Source organism: Gekko japonicus, unplaced genomic scaffold (assembly GCF_001447785.1).
Source record: "Gekko japonicus isolate JY-2015 unplaced genomic scaffold, Gekko_japonicus_V1.1 scaffold1321, whole genome shotgun sequence".
In the NCBI taxonomy this organism is placed as follows: Eukaryota; Metazoa; Chordata; class Lepidosauria; order Squamata; family Gekkonidae; genus Gekko; species Gekko japonicus.
In genome coordinates, this window is record NW_015177053.1 from 248,302 (window position 1) to 267,358 (window position 19,057).

General features: G+C 51.0%; 1 protein-coding gene across 2 annotated transcripts in view; it reads right to left on the reverse strand.

Moving 5' to 3' along the window:
• Positions 1-1,812: 1,812 nt before the first annotated feature.
• The window catches only part of ZYX (zyxin), a 43,182-nt gene continuing 25,937 nt past the window's right edge, over positions 1,813-19,057 (reverse strand). Inside the window, exons 4-10 of one of the 2 annotated variants that reach the window (XM_015428124.1) lie at positions 17,126-17,224; positions 15,989-16,501; positions 9,712-9,862; positions 9,081-9,253; positions 5,746-5,924; positions 5,511-5,631; positions 1,813-3,932 (exon numbers count right to left, since the gene is read on the reverse strand). In XM_015428124.1, the coding sequence (XP_015283610.1) occupies positions 3,822-3,932; positions 5,511-5,631; positions 5,746-5,924; positions 9,081-9,253; positions 9,712-9,862; positions 15,989-16,501; positions 17,126-17,224 (1,347 nt within the window). In that variant the 3' untranslated portion in view covers positions 1,813-3,821. The remainder of the gene's footprint in view (positions 3,933-5,510; positions 5,632-5,745; positions 5,925-9,080; positions 9,254-9,711; positions 9,863-15,988; positions 16,502-17,125; positions 17,225-19,057) is intronic. The other variant, XM_015428125.1, reaches the window with a different exon arrangement.

Genomic DNA, 19,057 nt, shown 5'->3' on the forward strand with positions numbered 1-19,057 from the left:
CCGCAGGGAGCGAGGTGAGCATCACACACACACCCCAGCTATCTCACACCCAACCTTGGCTGGGGCACAGCTGTGCAATACAGACCAGCCAGCTCCACGCTCTCCCCCCAACTCTAAAAAGCGGGTACGTGACAAAGCGGCGAGATCAGAAGGACCGTAGAACAAAACTGCCCTTGGCCTGGGCAAACACTTGAAGAACTAAACAAATATTTGCTGCCCTCCTCGATTCCGGACCAGAGTTCTCGGCAATATCATCAAGTATAGGCAGAAGGAGGTGCAGCACTGGAGTGGGCCGGGTTCACTCGGCCTCCTTGTCACACCCAGGTCCTGACAGGCAATGAGAGCCGCAAATGCAAACCTCTGGAACTCTTATTCGGCTTACCCTCTCTGAGATTTCACCCAGGGAGTTAAAACGCAAGCCTTTTTAAGATGAAAGCAGAGGTTGTCACAAAGTTAACCACCTGTCACCATCCACTCCTGCTGATCAAAGGCTTCCTACACACTTGTGCCAAACTGAGGAATAAAGACAAACCGGATGCCCGACAATACTACATAAAAGTGCTACAACTGAAGAATGTGGGCGGTCCTAAGATTCTGAAGGGCCCATAAAGGAGCCTCATCTGGAATGGATTGCACAAACCTCGAGATGGAGACCCCGAAAAGGGCAAAGAGGAGGAGCTGGTTTTTATACCCTGCTTTTCTCTACCCTAGGGAGTCTCGAAGGGGCTTACAATCCCCTTCCCTTCCTCTCCCCACAACAAGCACCTTGTGAGGAAGGCGGGGCTTCAAAGTTCTGAGAGAACTGTGACGGGCCCAAGGTCACCCAGCAGGCTTTGTGTGGAGGAGTGGGGAATCAAACCCGGTTCTCCAGATTAGATCCTGCCGCTCTTAACCACTACACCAAGCTGGCTGCCCGATTGGACAAGGCGGCTCACTGAGCACCCAGGTTAGCGTGATCTCATTAGCTCCCGGAAGCTAAGCAGGGTCGGCCCCGGCAAGTATTTGGATGGGAGACCTCCAAGGAATACCCGGGCCGTGACGCGGAGGCAGGCAAGGGCAGAACCACCTCTGAACGTCTCTTGCCTTGAAAACCATCTGTCAGCTGTGACTCAAAGGCCCTTCCCGCCACCAGCTCACTGAGCAGAAGAAGAGGTTCACGGAAACTGAACCCCAGAAGAACACCGGCAACAGAATGCAACATGCTAAAAAAATGGGACAGGGAAGACCTCCCCGAGTTGCACAGCAACACGTGTGGAAAGTTGGGCGAGGATGCAATTGCCCTACTTACTCCAAACACAGAGAAAATTTAAGAAGTCTCCCAACGCAGAGAGTGCGCCTCTGCGCTTCACCCAGCGCAGGCCCCCACAGAATAGAGCATCTGCTCAGCTGGAGACCCACTCCCCCACCCTTTCTTCGCAAGCAGATGGAATGGGGGGGGGAGAATTGAGGCCACCTGGACCACCGGAAGCTGCACTGGCCCAATCTAGTGCAAACACCGACTCTGCTTCTCCACCAAGTGTGCAAGAAGCCACCTAGGGCAGAGGTGTCAAACTCATTTGTTACGAGGGCCGGATCTGATATAAATGTCACTTTGTTGGGCCGGGCCATGTGTGCCACAAAATGTAATGCCAGCGACCAGAGATATAAACTTTATAAAGGACATCGGCAAACCCAATTAACAATATTTTTTTTTACACAAAATACAAACAAAACCAATTGATTTCTAGCAGTGAAACCAACTGATTTACCGGGCAACCCACAAAAGCCCCAATAAATGTATTTAATCATATGCAAGACTAGGTTTTCCCCCCCAAGGGATATCATAAAAGGGGGAGTACCTTACATTTCCATACACACCCGTTGCTTGCGGGCCGTGTAAGAACCCTGGATGGGCCGGTTCTGGCCCCCGGGGCCTTACGTTTGACACCCCAGACCTAGGGAGCTGAAAGAGGCTAGCAGAGACCACCAGTTGAAAACGTTCTTCGATTTAAGAAAAAGGGAGAAGATCACGAATCCTTTGCTGACGTTCTTCTCCACCCTTGGAGCCCCCTTGCCGTTCAATTGGCATTCACTTAGGATCGGTTTTCCGCCGCTGCACGTAAACCTCTGGGAAGAGTCGCCATTTGATTGGTGCCACCTGCTTCTTCAAAGCCCACCTCATCTGCTTTAACACAGGGGGGATGGTCCTACTCCAGCAGAGGGCAACCACCAAAACAGCCTTTGAGGAGATCCTAAAATATGTCAAAACCCACTGTCAGCAACGATGAAGGGAGGCAGAGCTAAGCCAGCTGGATTCCAAGCCCCACACAACAGCATTGTTTTGTTCAGAATAACCGGGGTCACGGCAACATTTTCAGACAGGAAGCACTAGAGAGGACAGCTGCCAAGAATGCGAGCAGCGGAGGGGGGAAAGCAAACACACGCACACGGACGACAACTTAAAAACAAGCTATTGCCTTTCAGCAAATGCGATGTTTCTAGCTGGAGGCCAACGCCGATCGGGTTGTGTGGGAGGGCGTCTGGGCTTTGCGATGCTCCGACTCTTTCAGCGTGCAGAGCGGTACGAAGCCAGGCACGTGCCGGGGAGCCTTAAGAGCAGACGACTGCCAAATAGTACGGCAGGGATCACAGACACACCACAGAGAGGCTGAAAGTTACGATGCGGGGGGAAAAAAACCCCAAACCTCATAAAGTTTATTGGATGCAGAGAGCTGCCGGGACAGTACAATATTCCAAGGTCTTTGCGCAGCCCGGGAACTCGAGTTCAGCTTGGCGATCGACAGCCGGAGGGAGCACCAAAGAACAGTCCGCGGGGCTGTTGGACGTGGACCAGGGCGGCTGCGATCCCGGCACAGAGGCAGCGAGCAAACAAGCCCCTCCCTGGAGGATGACGTCTCTCCCAGCCCCGAGTCGGAGCTGTTACAAGCGCCGTGTAAACAGATGAGCTCTTTGGATTGCAGACTATGCCGAAGCCGGAAACATCACAAAGGGTTTTTTAAAAATGGGGAGGAACAGAAAAGGGGGGGTGAAGGTGGGGAGAAGTGGTCCGTCATCCTTGGACCCAAGAGCATTTTCCTCACTGGCGGAAAGAAAAAGTTCAGGCCAGCCGGCCGACGGCTTCCCACCGCCCGCCCTGCAGAACAAAGTCAGATGGGGTCGTGAGAAAATGAAACCGACAGGTCAATGTGCAGTTGAGCATTCCGAACCTGAACACGGGACCCCACGAAGGAGGGAAAGCACAGCCCCGGGTCACGGGGCTCGCAGACTGGGGGGGGGGGACAGCTTGGAAGATGCCAACTGGGTTCTCCAGGATTCATTCGTCACTCACTAACTCCGGAAGGACGGCAGGACTTAAGAGAAAGACCTGCCTCCAAGTCACTTTGCACAGCATCGAGAACAACGTACTGCAGCCAAAGTGTGTGTGTGTGTGGGGGGGGGGATTAAGGAAGACACCATCTTGTAAGGGCAAGATTATTGTTGTTGTTTTTTTAAAAAGGGGAGGGGGATCAGGGAAGCCCTTGAGTGGGAAGGAAGAGACGTTCGGTTGGATCCGTTCTGCTAGCGGAAGGGCATCCCCCCCCTCAGTGGAAGGAGCCTTCCCCAGCACAAGACATCCGAGAAGGCCCTTTCCGCCGGAGGAATGCCCCTCGGCTGGTAGAACAGACCCACCAGGATACAACCCATCGCCAGAATCTAGGAAGAAATGCACAATGATTTGGACAGAAGGCTGGGGGGGGGAGTTGCAGAGGGACCTCAGGCCCACTGGCTGTGGGGGGGGGAGAGAAGAGGGGACCCTGAGGGCACAGCACGCTCCGAAGCCCTCAGGCTGCCGCTTTGACACGTGTGGTGTGGCACTTCCTGCACAGCACATGGCCATCCAGGGGGAAGCAGCCGTTGTCATCCGCTTCGATGGAGAGAGGTTTCCCACAATCCTGGAAGGGACAAGAAGAGAGAGGGAGAGGGAGAATCAGTTAACGCCATGAAGCTGACAATATCAAGGCGAAATGGGGACACAGTGGTGGGAAATGCCGTCAAGTTGCAGCCCCTTATGGTGACCCTATAGGGTTTTCACAACAAACGGGTTTTTCGCAACAAACAGGGGCCACTGCCTGCCTCTATGTAGTGACCCTGGACTTTCTTGGGGGGTCTCCCATCCAAGTAGGAGATTGGATTTATACCCCGCCCTTCACTACCCGAAGGAGTCTCAGAGCGGCTTACAATCTCCTTTCCCTTCCCCTCCGCACAACAGACACCCTCCCTGTGAACAGTGTTCCCTCTAAGCTGGGTTCGTGTGAGCTAGCTCACAGTTATTAGTCTCCAGCTCACACAGTTTTTATAAAGTTTATTTATCAGTTTTCATATTATATATCAACTTACATAGATTCCATATACATACAGTTGAGTCTATATTTTCCAAACCTTATCTATCCATTTATACAAACGCGCCCATCTTACAAAGAAGATACTGTTATCTTTCTTTTGAAGCATTAAGCTTAATTTGTCCATTTCCGCTATTTCTAATAACTTACAAGTTATGTCTTCTCTTGTGGGAAGTTTTACTTGCTGCCAATATTTGGCTAACAGTATTCTGGCAGTTGTTAAAGATATAAATTAACATATATCTATCACTCTGCTTATAACACTCCAGAATCATATTTAATAACGCTATTTCGGGAGACAGAATCATCTTTATATTCATAATTTCTAATATTATCTTCTGCACCATTTTCCAATAACTATAGACTCTTGCACAACGCCACCACATGTGGAAAAAAGTTCCCATGCTTGATTTGCATTTCCAACAATTTTAGATACTGATGGGTTACACTTAGCTACCCTATCTGAGGACCAGTACTACTGATGAAATACTTTATAGATATTTTCTTTATAATTAATAGCTCTCATTGCCTGCCTCTATGTAGTAACCCTGGGCTTTCTTGGGGGTCTCCCAGCCAAGTAGGAGATTGGATTTATACCCCACCCTTCACTACCCGAAGAAGTCTCAGAGCAGCTTACAATCTCCTTTCCCTTCCCCTCCACACAACAGACACCCTCCCTGTGAGCAGTGTTCCCTCTAAGCTGAGTTCGTGTGAGCTAGCTCACAGTTATTAGTCTCCGGCTCACACATTTTTGTCTCCGCTCTGGAAGGGATGGCTCCAGAGCAAACTAATTTATGCCAAATCGCTCGCTCACAACTTTAATGCCAGTCGCTCACAAAGTAGAATTTTTGCTCACAAGACTCCACAGCTTAGAGGGAGCATTGCCTGTGAGGTAGGTGGGGCTGAGAGAGCTCTTTCAAGGACTGCCCTTGAGAGAACAGCTCTGAGAGAACTTATGACTGACCCAAGGTCACACCAGCAGCTGCACGTGGAGGGAGTGGGGAATCAAGCCCGGTTCTCCCAGACGAGTCTGCGCTCTTAACCACTATGCCAACCAGAACTGGCCCTGCTTCCAAGATTGGGCCAGCCAGGTCAAGGGAAGAACGAATACAAGACAGAATTTTCGTTTACCTCACATTTGTAGCATTTCATGTGGAAGTTCTTCTCCAGGGCCACCACTCGGACAGTCTCGTCCTTCCCAGGTTCTGGCATAATGGGGTCGGCACATACCGAACAGCGCGGGGCGTATTTTCTGGAAGCAAAGAAGGGGAGGCTCAGAGGAGTCCAGCCTTCGACGGCAGCCTTCGGGCTGAGCAAGAGCTCAAGGGGAAAACGGGGGACAGCCCTGGGGCAGAAAAGTAAATACCTGTGGTAGTCGTCCACACAGTGGGGCAGGTTGGCTTTGTCCACGATGAAGGACGCCCCTTCCAGGGGTTTGCGGCACACCACGCAGGTGAAACACTGAGGGTGGTAAGAGCTGCCCGTGGCTCGCAGCATCCGGTCCGTGATGGTCTGCTTGCACACGCAGCACTTCTCCAGCGTGCCCTGAAGAACGGAGGGGAGGGTCAGAGAGGAAGAGGAGCCGGGGGTGAAAGCACGTTAGAGAAAGGCTCTACAGCTCAGTCCGCATTATGCCCTGATCCAAGGCTTTTTTTCTGGGGGATCGCGCCGGAACAGAGTCCCGGAACCTCTTCGACAAAATTCTTTTTAGAATGTTTAAAGGTTCGTGAGTTTTCGGTATACAGATTGAAAACTTCATTTCCCTCTTGGGACTCCCGGCACTTCTTTTTCCTTAATAATAATTTTAAAAGCCCTGCCGTGATCTATCTAGCAGCTACTTCCCTGAGCGGATTTTCAAATTTCCCCTTCTTTAATATATACGCGACACTGCTCCTCACACAAAGAGGCTGAAACACCGATGGGCAATATAACTCCTTCCCCTATAACTTAATAGCTGACAAGCCGTACGTCGGAATATATTACAAATGCTTTGTAACGCCACAGATAAATATGGCTGTCACATGTGCATTTTTTAATAACATAATAAGATAATATCTTTCGTTTCGGTCGGTCTGAAATATTCTGTAGACGATCAGTCCAGGGAGTAATATATTAGTTACAAAGTAAAATATAACGGGGACCGCTAAAAAGGATACGGGCAATTGAGCCAAATTGATTAATTAAATTGATTATCTTGGGGGTAGTATGGCCAGGAGACCCGAAGATTGTCTGGCAGCCTGAAACGCTAGCTCTTTTTGTGGGTGAGAGAACGGTGAATAGCCCAAGGTCACCCAGCAGGCTTCAAGTGGAGAAGTTGGGAACTGAACCCAGTTCTTCAGATTAGAGTCTCCCGCTTTTAGCCACTGCGCAAAACTGGCTGAGTCAACTTGATCCTGAGGGGACAATATGTGGACCTACCTCCATGAAGGGCGCATGGATAGACGGTGGGGCTGGAGACGAAACTGGAAGGTCTCTTCCGAACAGTACAGAGCATAGTCCCTTGCACAGGGGCAACGCAATTCAATATCACTTCTGACACTGTTTTGCCAACTGAGCTGGGGGAAGGTTTAGTGGCTAGAAGGAACAGGGCTCTCTCGCCAGTCCTCACCCCAAACCCACTTTCACTAGATCCCTGGTCTTCAGCCCATGGACTATCACCTTCCGGGAGGGGGAGGGGGGAGGTGATACCTGCTGTGCTGTGTGACCTGATACGCAGGGCTCTTTCTGTAGCAGGTATTCATTTGCATATTAAGTGACACACCCCTAATGTAGCCAATCCTCTAAGAGCTTACAGTAGCCCCTGTAAGAAGAGCTCTGTAAGCTCTTGGAGGATTGGCTACATTAGGGGTGTGTGGCCTCATAATCAAAGGAGTTCCTGCTACAAAAAGAGCCCTGCGAGTGATACGACTGCCATTTTTTGCTGCTTTTGGAAGGGTTTGTGGCTAGTGCACACACACACACGTGAGAAACATTGGAATGGCAAGGCAAGGTCATTTGGGGCCAGGGAGGACGGAGCTATGAACCTGAATCCATAACTTGCTCCACATTATAGTATCCCTCCCGTATTTTCATCTTCAGCCCACAGTCCTGGTCACAGCACCAGTACGACCAGAACTCTGGCTCTTTCTGCCACAAGACTCTGGTGGGACACGACTTCCGGTCACCTGCTTCCAGCTCAGCAAATCCCCTGCTGGAGTCTAGACGTTCAGGGAAAGTCCCGGGTCTAGAAATGCTGGAAAACATTCCCCTGGGTGGCACCCATATTTTGCCTCCCTCACCCTGATCGCCAAGTCTTGAACGTGGAGAGAATATTGGCCTTCCCTACGGATCTGCTGTAAGGACCACAGCAACAACATGAAACAGTTCTGAACCACTGAAATACATGAAGCATTAGGGCAGGGGGTAGCCAAACTGTGGCTCGGGAGCCGCATGCGGCTCTTTCACACACATTGTGTGGCTCCTGGCAGGGCGGCTGGGGAAGCGAAGGGGAGGCGTGCCTCCCCAATCGGGTTTACCTTTCCCAGCCAGTGTTCCCCTCCCTGGGTAGGCTTGAGGTGGAGGGGGGGAGAGCAAAGGAAGCAAGCAACTTAAACTTTAAATGCATTCTCAAAGCATTCCCCCTGCCGGCCAACTTGGAGAAGGCATTTTTCTCTTTAAATCCCTTCTCCAAGGCAAGCCAAGGCAAGCCAAGCCAGCCAGTGTAGGGGCAGGGGGTTGAAGGACGCATTTAAAATTGCTTTCTTTCCACCTATCCCTCTCCCCATCTATTTTCTTTCTTTCTCTTTCTTTCTCTCTTTCTTCCCATCCTTCCTCCCCCATCTATTTTGCTTTCTTTGTTTCTATTTCTCTCTCTTCCCCTTCCTTCCTCACCCAGCTATTTGCTTTCTTTCCACCTTTCTTTCTTTTTCTTTCTCCCTTCCATTCTCTCTCTTCCTCCCTCCCCCCTTCTATTTGCTTTCTTTGCCTCTCTCTCTCTCTCATTCTTTCTTTCCACCTCTCTTAGACAAATCAATATCACTGGACAAATAAATATCATTATCAATACCTGCTTTTACTCCTTTTGTTTTTATTTTTAGCAGTTAATGTTGATAAAAAAGTAAATTTGCATATTTTTCAATAAAAACTTGTATGCGATATCTGTTCATGTCTTAACGGCTCTCAAACATCTGACAGTTATTCTATGTGGCTCTTGCATTAAGCAAGTTTGGCCACCCCTGCATTAGAGGCACTTCCCAAGCCTTAACGGACATGCAACTACTGAGCCGCTACCCCATCCTAACAGGTTCTACCGAGTACATTTCTTTCCTGCCATTCCTCCAAGAAGCTTAGATTCTCCCGTCCCCGAATAGTTCTCCCTTCCCCATTTAATCCTTGCAACCACCACCTCTGAAACAATTCTTGCCTTAAAAAAACAAGTCTAGCTCACCACCTAGTGGTGCATATTGCTAAAACAGCTAGAACCTCTGACTGCCAAACAATTTTAGGCTCTCCTGGCAATACGACACACACTGCCATAGGATAATTATTATTATTTATAAGGGGCAGACAAGGCTCCAAAGAGTGTGTGACTGGCCCAAGGTCACTCAGCTTTCATGGGAGAGTGTGGATTTGAAACGGAGTCTCTCCGATCCTGGTCCAGCACCTGAACTCACTACACCACACTGACTGCTAGCAAAACACCCCTCCCCAACTCACACTTACAGCATAGCAATCCTCGCAGAAGGGCTTCTCATCCACGTTATAGAACTGCTGCCCCTGCAGCTGCCTTTCACACTTGAAGCAGGTGAAGCACTCCACGTGGAACAGCTTGTCCAGGGCACGGACAGCTGGCTGCGTCCGCGACAGGGCCTTGTTGCAAAGGCCGCACAGCTCTGCTGCGATGGGAAGGGAGGAGGAGGAGGAAGAAAGTTTTAAAACACAGAGCTGCCGATGGACGAGAACTAGCTGCCCCTCTTAAGTCTTTTCCCCTGCTCTTTCAGTCTCGCAAGGGCCTACACATAATAAAGGCAGCTTTTCTTGGCACGGACACGAAGTTACAGGGAAAAAGCAACACCTGCTAAAGGTCTGTGTGTCAGGCTGCATCCACGCATGGTTGGATAACGCTGATAGCAGTAATTTGGCAACGGGATTTTCCAGTGTGGGCAAGACCATGCAGGAGGCAAATGACTGCTATTACACAGTGAGAGCTCAACATCCAGCGGCGAGTGGATGCAGTCTCGATCTACAGCTAAAGCTGGAGCAAGGCAGGTGTTGAAAGAAAGGAACTGAAAACTCTCCGGACAGAAGTTGAATGATCTTCTTCTCCCTTCCCTCTGCCCTTGTGTACACCTACCAGCAGTGGAAGCCTCGGCAAGAGGAGGGCGGTCCATGTCCTTCATCAGCTTCTGAGTCAACATCTCCAGCTCTTCTACCTCCTTCATGGTCAGAGCGGAGTTTCCCCTGGGAGGATCTGACCCCTCGCTGGCAAAGGCGACCGGGTTGCGCTGGACAAAAACAAACACACACAGATCCGAGAGTCACACGGACTTGTTCAGAACGATTCCAGCTTGTGCTCCCCACCTCCTGAGCCACAAATTCCAAGGCATGTGAACTCGAGATCACTGAATTTTGGACTAGTCTCTCTAACCTTAACGCAGTTCTGCAGGGCCTGTAAAACGGAGATGTTCCGCCAGGGGCGGCAGGAATCCAGACTGTATTGGACTCCCCCTGCTCTGTTTTGCTCCACCAGCATTGGTTCCATCTGGCACTGCTCCTGTCTGTCCACCCCCTCCCAACACTAGTTACATGGTACCTGTACTCACACAGGGAGCCCGGGAGTAGATGTATTATCGGCGCCATCAATAGTGGACCACTAAAGGTAAAGGTTTTCCTTGCTTGAAAGCCAGCTGAATCTGACCCCAGGGGGCAGTACTCATCTCCGTTTCCAAGCTGAAGATCCTGCACTGTCCGAAGACGTTTCCGTGGTCATGTGGCCGGCATGACTAAACGCCAAGGCCCACGGAACGCTGTTACCTTCCCACTGAAGTGATCCCTATTTATCTACTTGCAATTTCTTGCTTTCGAACTGCTAGGTTGGCAGGAGCTGGGGCCAGAGACGGGAGCTCACTCCGTCATGCGGCACTCGGGTCTCGAACTGCCGAGCTACCGACCTTCCGGTCTGCAGATTCAGTGTCTTAAGCTCTGAGCCACCGTGGCCCCTAGTGGACTACTGGTGTAGTGCAAACTGTGCTACTGAATTTTAAACTGGTTATGCTTTATTGGCTGGTAGTATATTATGTATATGACGTTGTAACCCGCCCCGAGCCTGCCTTTGGGGGAGGGTTAGGGTTAGAAGCCAAATAAAATTAAATTAAAATAAACCCTGCTGAGCGCTTCCTCCACCCATCGCTGCCCTAGGAAACTCCTTCCCATCTTCTCAAGTCCGCACACCTCTGGACCTTTTATCCCACAGCTAGGGAGAGGTCTCAGCTTCTTCCAAGGAGATGTGCTCTTCCACCATAGAGCCTCTTCCACCTTTTAGCTGGCTGCACGGAGAGAGGGGGTTTCAGCCAGCGCTTTGGGATAAAAGAAGTACGCACGAAAACTCCCTCGTCTACAGAAGCACTGGATGGCTTACACATTTCCTAGATAAAAGAACACGCTCCCCTTCACTGTGCCAGAGAGAATATTTAGCTTCGTCTTTTTTAAGAAGCCTGTAAACCCACACACTTTAAACGCTTTTTTTAAAAAACACCTGCCTGGGATGGTGTCCAAGCAGGCCTGATCTCACCCAGACTTTTAGGAGAAAAAGAACAGAGCTAGGCAGCAAGGCGCCCAAGAGGATTTAGCAGCACATGGGTCAGGCTCTTGGGTCTCGCAAAGACAGCGCTTGGCTACTTGGGCTGGAGGCAGTTCCCCAGGGTCTCGGCTTGGAGGTCTTTCACACTGCCTGCCATCTGAGCCTCTCCAATGGCATGCAGAGCTGACGCTTTACCGCTGAGCCATGCGAGATGCCGCCAGCCAGGGCTATTTTGGGGCAGGAACGCACAGGAACGGAGTTCCGGCTGGCTCCCAAGTTGGCCACACCCAGCAAGAACTCATTAGCATAACAGGCCACACCCAACACCAGACACTCATTAGGATTGGCTACATTAGGCGTGTGTGGCCTAACATGCAAAGGAGTTCCAGCTACAAAAAAAGCCCTGGGTTTTAGCAACAATCAAGGTAAACAAAATAAGAAGCAAAAGGTGGGTATGGCTGGATGAGCACACTTCTGGTAACACGGGGGTGTGGCCTAATATGCCAATGAGCTGTGCTGTCAGGGGTGTGGCCTAATATGCTAATACGTTTCTGCTGTTGGGTGTGGCCTATTATGCTAATGAGTTCCTGCTGGGCTTTTTCCACAAAAAAAGCATTGCCACCAGCCACAACCATGCCTAATAGGATGGAGGATTAGGCTTTAAAACAGCTAGTGGAAAGCTGCCATCAGCCTCTGCCTTCCCCAGAATTATGGTCTGATTTCATCTGGGAGCCACAGGGACAATTCCGAGGTCCCCAGGGAACCTCAATGCTCAGAGGCAAAGTGATGAACATAAGGAGACTCAAGGCCTTTGTTCCTCACGTTCCTCCAGTATGTCCCCAGAAGAATGCTGAGATCTGCTGATAACCACTTGCTGGTGACCCCCACCGGCCCTAGGGAGGTCTGGCTGTCCTCGACTAGGGCCAGGACCCGGTGTTCCCTCTAAGCTGGGTTAGTCTGAGCCAGCTCACAGTTCTTTAGCCTCCAGCTCACACATTTTAGTCTTCGCTCAGGACGGAGGGCTCCAGAGCAAACTAATGTATGCAGCAGCCAAATCGCTGGCTCACAACTTTAATGCCAGGTGCTCACAAAGTAGAATTTTAGCTCACAGGACTCCACAGCTTAGAGGGACCATTGGCCACGACCTTCTCGGTCCTGGCGGGACTCTCTACCAAATGACATCAGGGCCCCTGCGGGATCTGATGCAACTCCACAGGGCCCGTAAGGCAGAGACGTTCCGCCAGGCTTTTGGTTGAGGGCAGAAACAGGAGGCTGAGACCGGCACCCTCTCTTTTTTTCTTCTATGGCCCCCAGCCCACCATGCGCTGCCCTGCCGTGCGGGATAGCGGTGCCGCCAACAAAGGAGGACTACTTTCTTGCCATCTAGATTGGGGTTTTTTTATTTGTTGTCAGAAATTTTGATTATATATTACTTCAATCTTTATAATGTTGTACATCGCCCAGAGCCTGCTTGCAGGGTGGGTGATCCATCAGTTTAATAAAATAAAATAAATGTAGAAACCTCCTAGAGGCATTTGGCCAGCCGCTGTTGGAAACAGGAGAGAAGCTAAATGGACCCTCTACTGTACTGCACAAGTGTAAGAAACTTTTTTAAAAAAGGAACTTAAAAACACAGAGACAGAGAGAGAGAGAGAGAGAGAGAGAGAGACAGACAGACAGACAGACAGAGACAGAGAGACCGAGAGAGAGAGACAGAGAGACAGAGACAGCGAGACAGAGACAGCGAGACAGAGAGAGACACAGAGAGAGACACAGAGAGAGAGACACAGAGAGAGAGACAGAGACAGAGAGAGAGACAGAGACAGAGAGAGGGGGGAGGTTGTTCCAGGAGGTCAGCCGTGTTGGTCTGAAGCAGCAGAACAAAGTTCAAGTCCGGGACACCTTTAAGACCAACCAAGGTTTATTCAAGGTACGAGCTTTCATGGGCACGCACACTTTTGTCAGGTTGATGGGGAGTTCCATTCCACAGGGCTGAACGTTAATCTGCTGCTCAGCCCCCGTCTATAAGTTTGAACTCTAGCTTCCTTTCCAATGTATTTGAAAAAGTGTGCATGCATGCGAAAGCTCATGCCTTGAATAAACCTTTGTTGGTCTTAAAGGTGCCACCGGACTCCAAATTTGTTCTACAGAGGGGAAAGGGTCCATGTATTTTCCTGGACAGTAAGGCCAAAGGATATGAAGTCTACATTCTGCAGCCCTCTTGCATATCTGACCAAAGGAGCTTTGACTCTTAAGCTCTCCTGCCCCGAAAACCTCACTGCTCTCTAAGGTGCTGCTGGACCCAAATCTAGCTCTGTTCCGCTGCCCTTGGCAAGTCTCCGGTTTCCGGTGTCTCAGGACTCAACAAGTTCTAACAAACCACCAACTGTCAGATGTCAGGATTTCACTACTGCAACTTTGCGGACTTCGGAAACGGCTCCTATCGAGAGGCCGCCCAGTCCTGGGGCACCAGAATCAGGGAAACTTCGGCAACGGAGGGCTACATCCTAAACCACTTTTTTGCCAGTCACACCGACAAATTTAAAGGCCAGACAGAATATCCCGGCCGCTGTTCCGGCAGCCCTTGGCACACAAAGCCAGAAAGCTGAATTAATTTTAAACCTCTCGTGTCAGCTGCGCAGAGCGCCACAATTCCACATCAGAAGACGATTAGGGCATTACACTGTTCAGTGCACACAGGGCTTGTATTCAGCTAGAACAGATCTTTTTTTGGGGGGGGGATGTTTCCGCTTACAGGGGCAGGTCTTGTATTCTAAATTGCAGGAGTTATTTTGAAAGAGCGCACAGCTATGCACCTCTTAGCCCAAAGGATTTCTAAAAGCTAAGGAGGGGAGAAAGCAACACAGTCCCGCAGCTGTATATTCGAGACCTGGGCCCAAATTTTTCGCTTAAAGCTGCTTCACACTTTATAACGTCCTCATGCCCCCCCCCAAAAAAAAACACCCCCATGTTTCTATCAGACATGTACTGGGAGCTCCCTGCTGCGAACTTAATTCTCACCTGCACGCAGGCCCAGTCTGGATCAGGACTGAAGGAGGCTCAACCTTTCCTCATAAGAACATAAGAGACGCCAATGTTGGATCAGGCCAAAGGCCCATCCAGTCCAACACTCTGTATCACACAGTGGCCAGAAATACCAGGTGCCATCAGGAGGTCCACCAGTGGGGAATCAGCGGATGAAGCCCCCCCCCCCCCCCGAAGCAGAGAGGAGCTCCTCGGGGCCAATTAAGGTCACAAAATGGTTTGTGTGTGAGGATGGCAAGGTTTGAGCCCCTTCACCCCATGGCCCCAATCTGAATCAGGCCTGTGTGACCATGGAATCCAGACGTATGTCCGATAGAGAGTTCTCACAGCCACAAGGACTTATCATATGTGAACCAGCCCACAGTCAAGAGCAAATCAGGCACTGGGGGTCCTTTACAATGCTCCCTTCTCCCAACCAATATTCCCTCTAATTTCCTCCCCCGCTGAGCGGAGCAGTTCACGTGCTGAGCAGAATATAACTGCTGCAATGGGCGGTGCGAGACTCCAGACTGCTGCTGAGCGGGGCCTTCCGGTGTTAATGAGCGGCCGCTCAGGTGCACAGCTTAGAGGGAACGCTGCTCCCAACCCCTTATTCCAACACGGTACTTGTAGGTGATGATGCTGCCCAAGATGTTTCTTGGCACTCACTTGATGCTTCCCCGAAGCGCTCAAAAGAAAGACAAAACCTGACTTTTCGCCATTTCACTGAAGTATGAAGAAGCCAGAAGATACTGTCTTGCAGGGTGTACCCACGGGGGTGGGGTGGGGCTCGGCTCAATCATAAGGTGCTGGGAGGGGGCCGAGGCTTGGAGGCTCAACCCCCAGTGACTCCAGATAAAAAGAATCCGGTAGTATGTGGGGTGGAAGACCCCTATCTAAGCTGCTGCCAGGCGGAGCAGACAACACTGACCTTGACGGGCCAATGGTCTGATTCAGTATAAGGCAGCTTCAGGTCTTCATGGAGAACCCGTAGGGGCTCAAGCTCAACCGCAAAGCATGACAGGTCCCAAGCCATGTTTCCTCCTGTGACGGACGCCACCAAGGAGGAGGATGCTTGGTTTGGACCCTCCCAGCATCTTGTGAGGGAACTTGGTTCGCATGGCAGCCATTCTCTGGTGGCGCCCGCTAGCTGCTCTCAGAACTCCCGAAGTGCCCACAAGCTCAACATAGTCTGCTCCTTTCTGCTCTCCATCTCCCCCCCCCCCACTAAGAAGTGGCTGTTTTCATGAAATATAAACCTTGGCACCCTTGGGACAATGAATGCATTGTGATCCTTTGGGGCAGGATGCATGGAAATTTGATATTCATGCAAATATATATATTCCACTATACAGGAATAATAGGCTAGATGGCCATCTGACAGCAATGCTGATTCTGTGAACTTAGGCAGATCACGAGAGGGAGGGGTGGAAGGTTTGCATCAGTGATTAGGTCTCGTGGCCCTTTCTTACACACCCAGGGAAATGCCGATCGTCACTTTGGGGCCAGGAAGCAATTTTCTCCAGGCCAGTTTGGCTGAAGATCCTGGAGTTTTGTTGTTGTTGTTATTTTTGCCACCTTCTGGGTGTGGAGCAGGGGTCACCGGGGGTATGGAGGGGGAGGTATTTGTGAATTTCCTGCATTGTGCAGGGGGCTGGACTAGATGACCCCGGAGGCCCCTCCCAACTCTATAATTCTATGATTCTATTACAGTCGCTTAGACAAAAGTGCCATCTGTCAGGAGGCAAGCGAGCTCTATTTTAGCACACTAAGCTCACCCCCCACACAAAAAATGCTGTCTCCTCACCGTATCTCGCAGGGCAGGCGGCTGCACAGTAGGGCGTGGCTTTTCCTGCACCACGGGTCTTTCCCGCTGTTGTACATAAGTGAAAGTGGGCGGCTGTGGCTTCGGCGCTGGGCTGGGACCCGAAAGGGCCGGCGAGCGAGACTGAGAAGTGGCCGGAGCAGCAGGCCTCGGGAAACTGGAAGGAGCGGGCTTAGAAACAAATTTCGGGGCAGCCGCGACAGGGGGCAGCGTGTACTTGGGAGCAGACGGAGCTGGCGGAGGAGGAGGAGCGGCCGGTGGCGGCGTGGGGAGCTGTGCGGGTGGCGAGTCTTTCCGCTGCTTGGAAGTCACCCAGGGCGGAGGAGGCGGAGAGGCTTCTCCCTGTGGCCGGGGCAGGTGGTTCCCACTGGGACTCAAGACAGCGCTGGAAGGGAAAGGAACGGGAGCGGGAACATCTTTCGGCGGAGCCACGTTTTCTGAGACACTTTTCGGTTCGGCGGCGACACCGGCGGCAGCCGCAGATCCAAGAGTCACCTGCAGGATTAAAGACACGGGTCATCAGATACCGGAAAAGGGAAACGGCAACAAACGATTCCTCCCGTTCCAGAATGCACTGATCCAACTTTCCCTTGGCGTGGAAAGGAAGAACGGGAGAGGGGGAAGGAGATGAGCGACAAGAACGTGGGCTGGTTACCGATGTCTGCTTTTACCAACGCTCCTGGCATGTAATAAGATCCTCCCTACCGCCTGGGCAAGCCAATGCAGGAGTCCTGGCTACCAAACGGTGAGGAAGCGCAGCCCAGGGCAGTTGGACCCTCTGTATGGGCTCTCTTAAGAAAACCAGGCTTCAGGCCAGAGGTTCAATCCAACAGCCCCAATGCTGACCCCGTTCTCTCTTCTCTCAGACCCCCCCAAGACTTGTAACTCAGTTCTCCTGTCAAAACTGCACACCACTGCAAGAGGAGAGTCGCGTCACCGAATGCTGCTCCATATTGCAAAGGTTCTCTGCACACAGGTATCTAAGATGTCAAGGAAGCAGGTTCTAGCCCGGCCTCTCCCCCAAGAGGAGATTCCTTTCCCTATGTGCAGGGGAGGTGCGCGCTTGCACGGAGGAGCCAGGCCTCGGAAGGGGCCGCCCTCCCTGTTATCTCAGCTCACCCGGGGTTTGAAGGGATCGTTCTTCTCCATGTCATCCAGCATTGAGGACAAAGAGTCAATCTCCAAATCAATGCTGCTCATCTTGCCACGGGCCTGCCCCTTCCATCGCAGAGGAGAAAGGAAGTCGAGATGTTAGAGGTCATTCCGAGCCTGGGTGAGGCTACAAAAGGTGGCAGCTGACACCAGAGAGGCTTGGTAGCGGGGCAACCGAGCGTCGCACAAGACAAGAGCAAATTCAAGAGACCACAAAGGGCCGGTCAGGCAACAAGCAGGAAGGAAGCGTCACACTCTACCGCTGCCTTAAGCATCTCGGCTTCCAGTGGAACACTGCTGCCTCTAACTCTTATAAGTCAGGAGGGGCAGCTGTAAGCAAGTCCGGCAGAGACTGCAGAAGCAGCTATTTATTCCACCTAATGGGGAACCAAAGGTGCTGACGGCATCTCTCCTCTGCTTTTCCCCTTGTGACAACCCTGTGAGGGAGGTTAGGCAGAGAGCGTGTGACTGGCCCAAGGTCACCCAGCAAGCTTCCATGGCAGAGAGGGGAAATCACACCTGGGACTCCCAGATCCTAGCAAGACACTGCTGCATCACTCTGGCTAAATATAGTTGCAATTCATCAGAGGGTGGGCCTTTATGATACACGCCCCCTCCCCACAAACCACTGAAGCAAAATGATACCCAGTAGGCAGCTAGGCTTTGCTTATTTTATAGATCACAGAACTCTAGTTCTTTTAGCGTGAAATGTGGGTGACCTTGGCGTGGAGTTTTAACTTTAAAAAAACAAAGAGAGATGCAGATATGCAATAACGATGAAATTAATAACAGAGTTGCCAAACAGATTAGTTATGACGTCATTGACGTGAGAAATGCAAAATGTTTGAAGGGCCATTATATAGGAGATGCCTTAAAAACTGCAATGAAGGGGATGGAAGGGGGAAATATTTACTTCTTCTGTTCTAGGTCAACATGGGTAGCCGGGTTAGTCTGTCTGTAGCAGTAGAAAAGAGCAAGAGTCCAGGAGCACCTTAGGTAAAGGTAAAGGTTCCCTTGCTCGAAAGCCAGTCGAGTCTGGCTAAAGGGTTGCGGTGCTCATCTCCATTTCAAAGCCGAAGAGCCAGCGCTGTCCGAAGACATTTCCGTGGTCATGTGGCCGGCATGACTAAACACCAAGGCGCACGGAACGCTGTTCCCTTCCCACCGAAGTGGTACCTTATTTATCTACTTGCAATTTCTTGCTTTCGAACTGCTAGGTTGGCAGGAGCTGGAACTAGAGACGGGAGCTCACTCCGTCATGCGGCACACTCGGGTCTCGAACTGCCGAACTACCGACCTTCCACAGCCTGCAGTTCAGCGTCTTAACCGCTTGAGCCACCTTAAAGACTAACAAATATGTGGCGGGGATGAGCTTTCATGAGTCACTGCTCATGAGAAGCATGCAGTGACTCATGAAAGCTCATCCCCTGCCACATATTTTGTTGGTCTTCAAGGTGCTACTGGACTCTTGGTTTTTTTCTGTTCTGTATATTCTGTGATGTATTGTGTGTGTGTGTGTGTGTGTGTGTGTGTGTGTAGTTTCATAATCCCTCCTTTCCTTTTGTATTCCCCTATCCTGTGCTTTGCTTTCTAAAATAAAAATATATACAACAACAACAACAAAAAGCAGCAAACAGAGCTGTACACACACATAAACCATGGACAACCCTTGGTAAACAAAGAGGCTGGCAGATGCTCCTTGAAGTCAGCCAACACCCGCAGACACACACACCCTTCTGAGGACTGCCGCAGTGCTTGCTTCATGGTATGGATCACGACCCAACCTGGACAGGATGGCAGCACAGATGTCTAACCCAGGCAAAGCGACACCGAACAAGGAGGTAGCGGGAAACCAGGCCTGTCCCAGTCAACCCTGCCCTTGGACTATCTTGGGTGGAG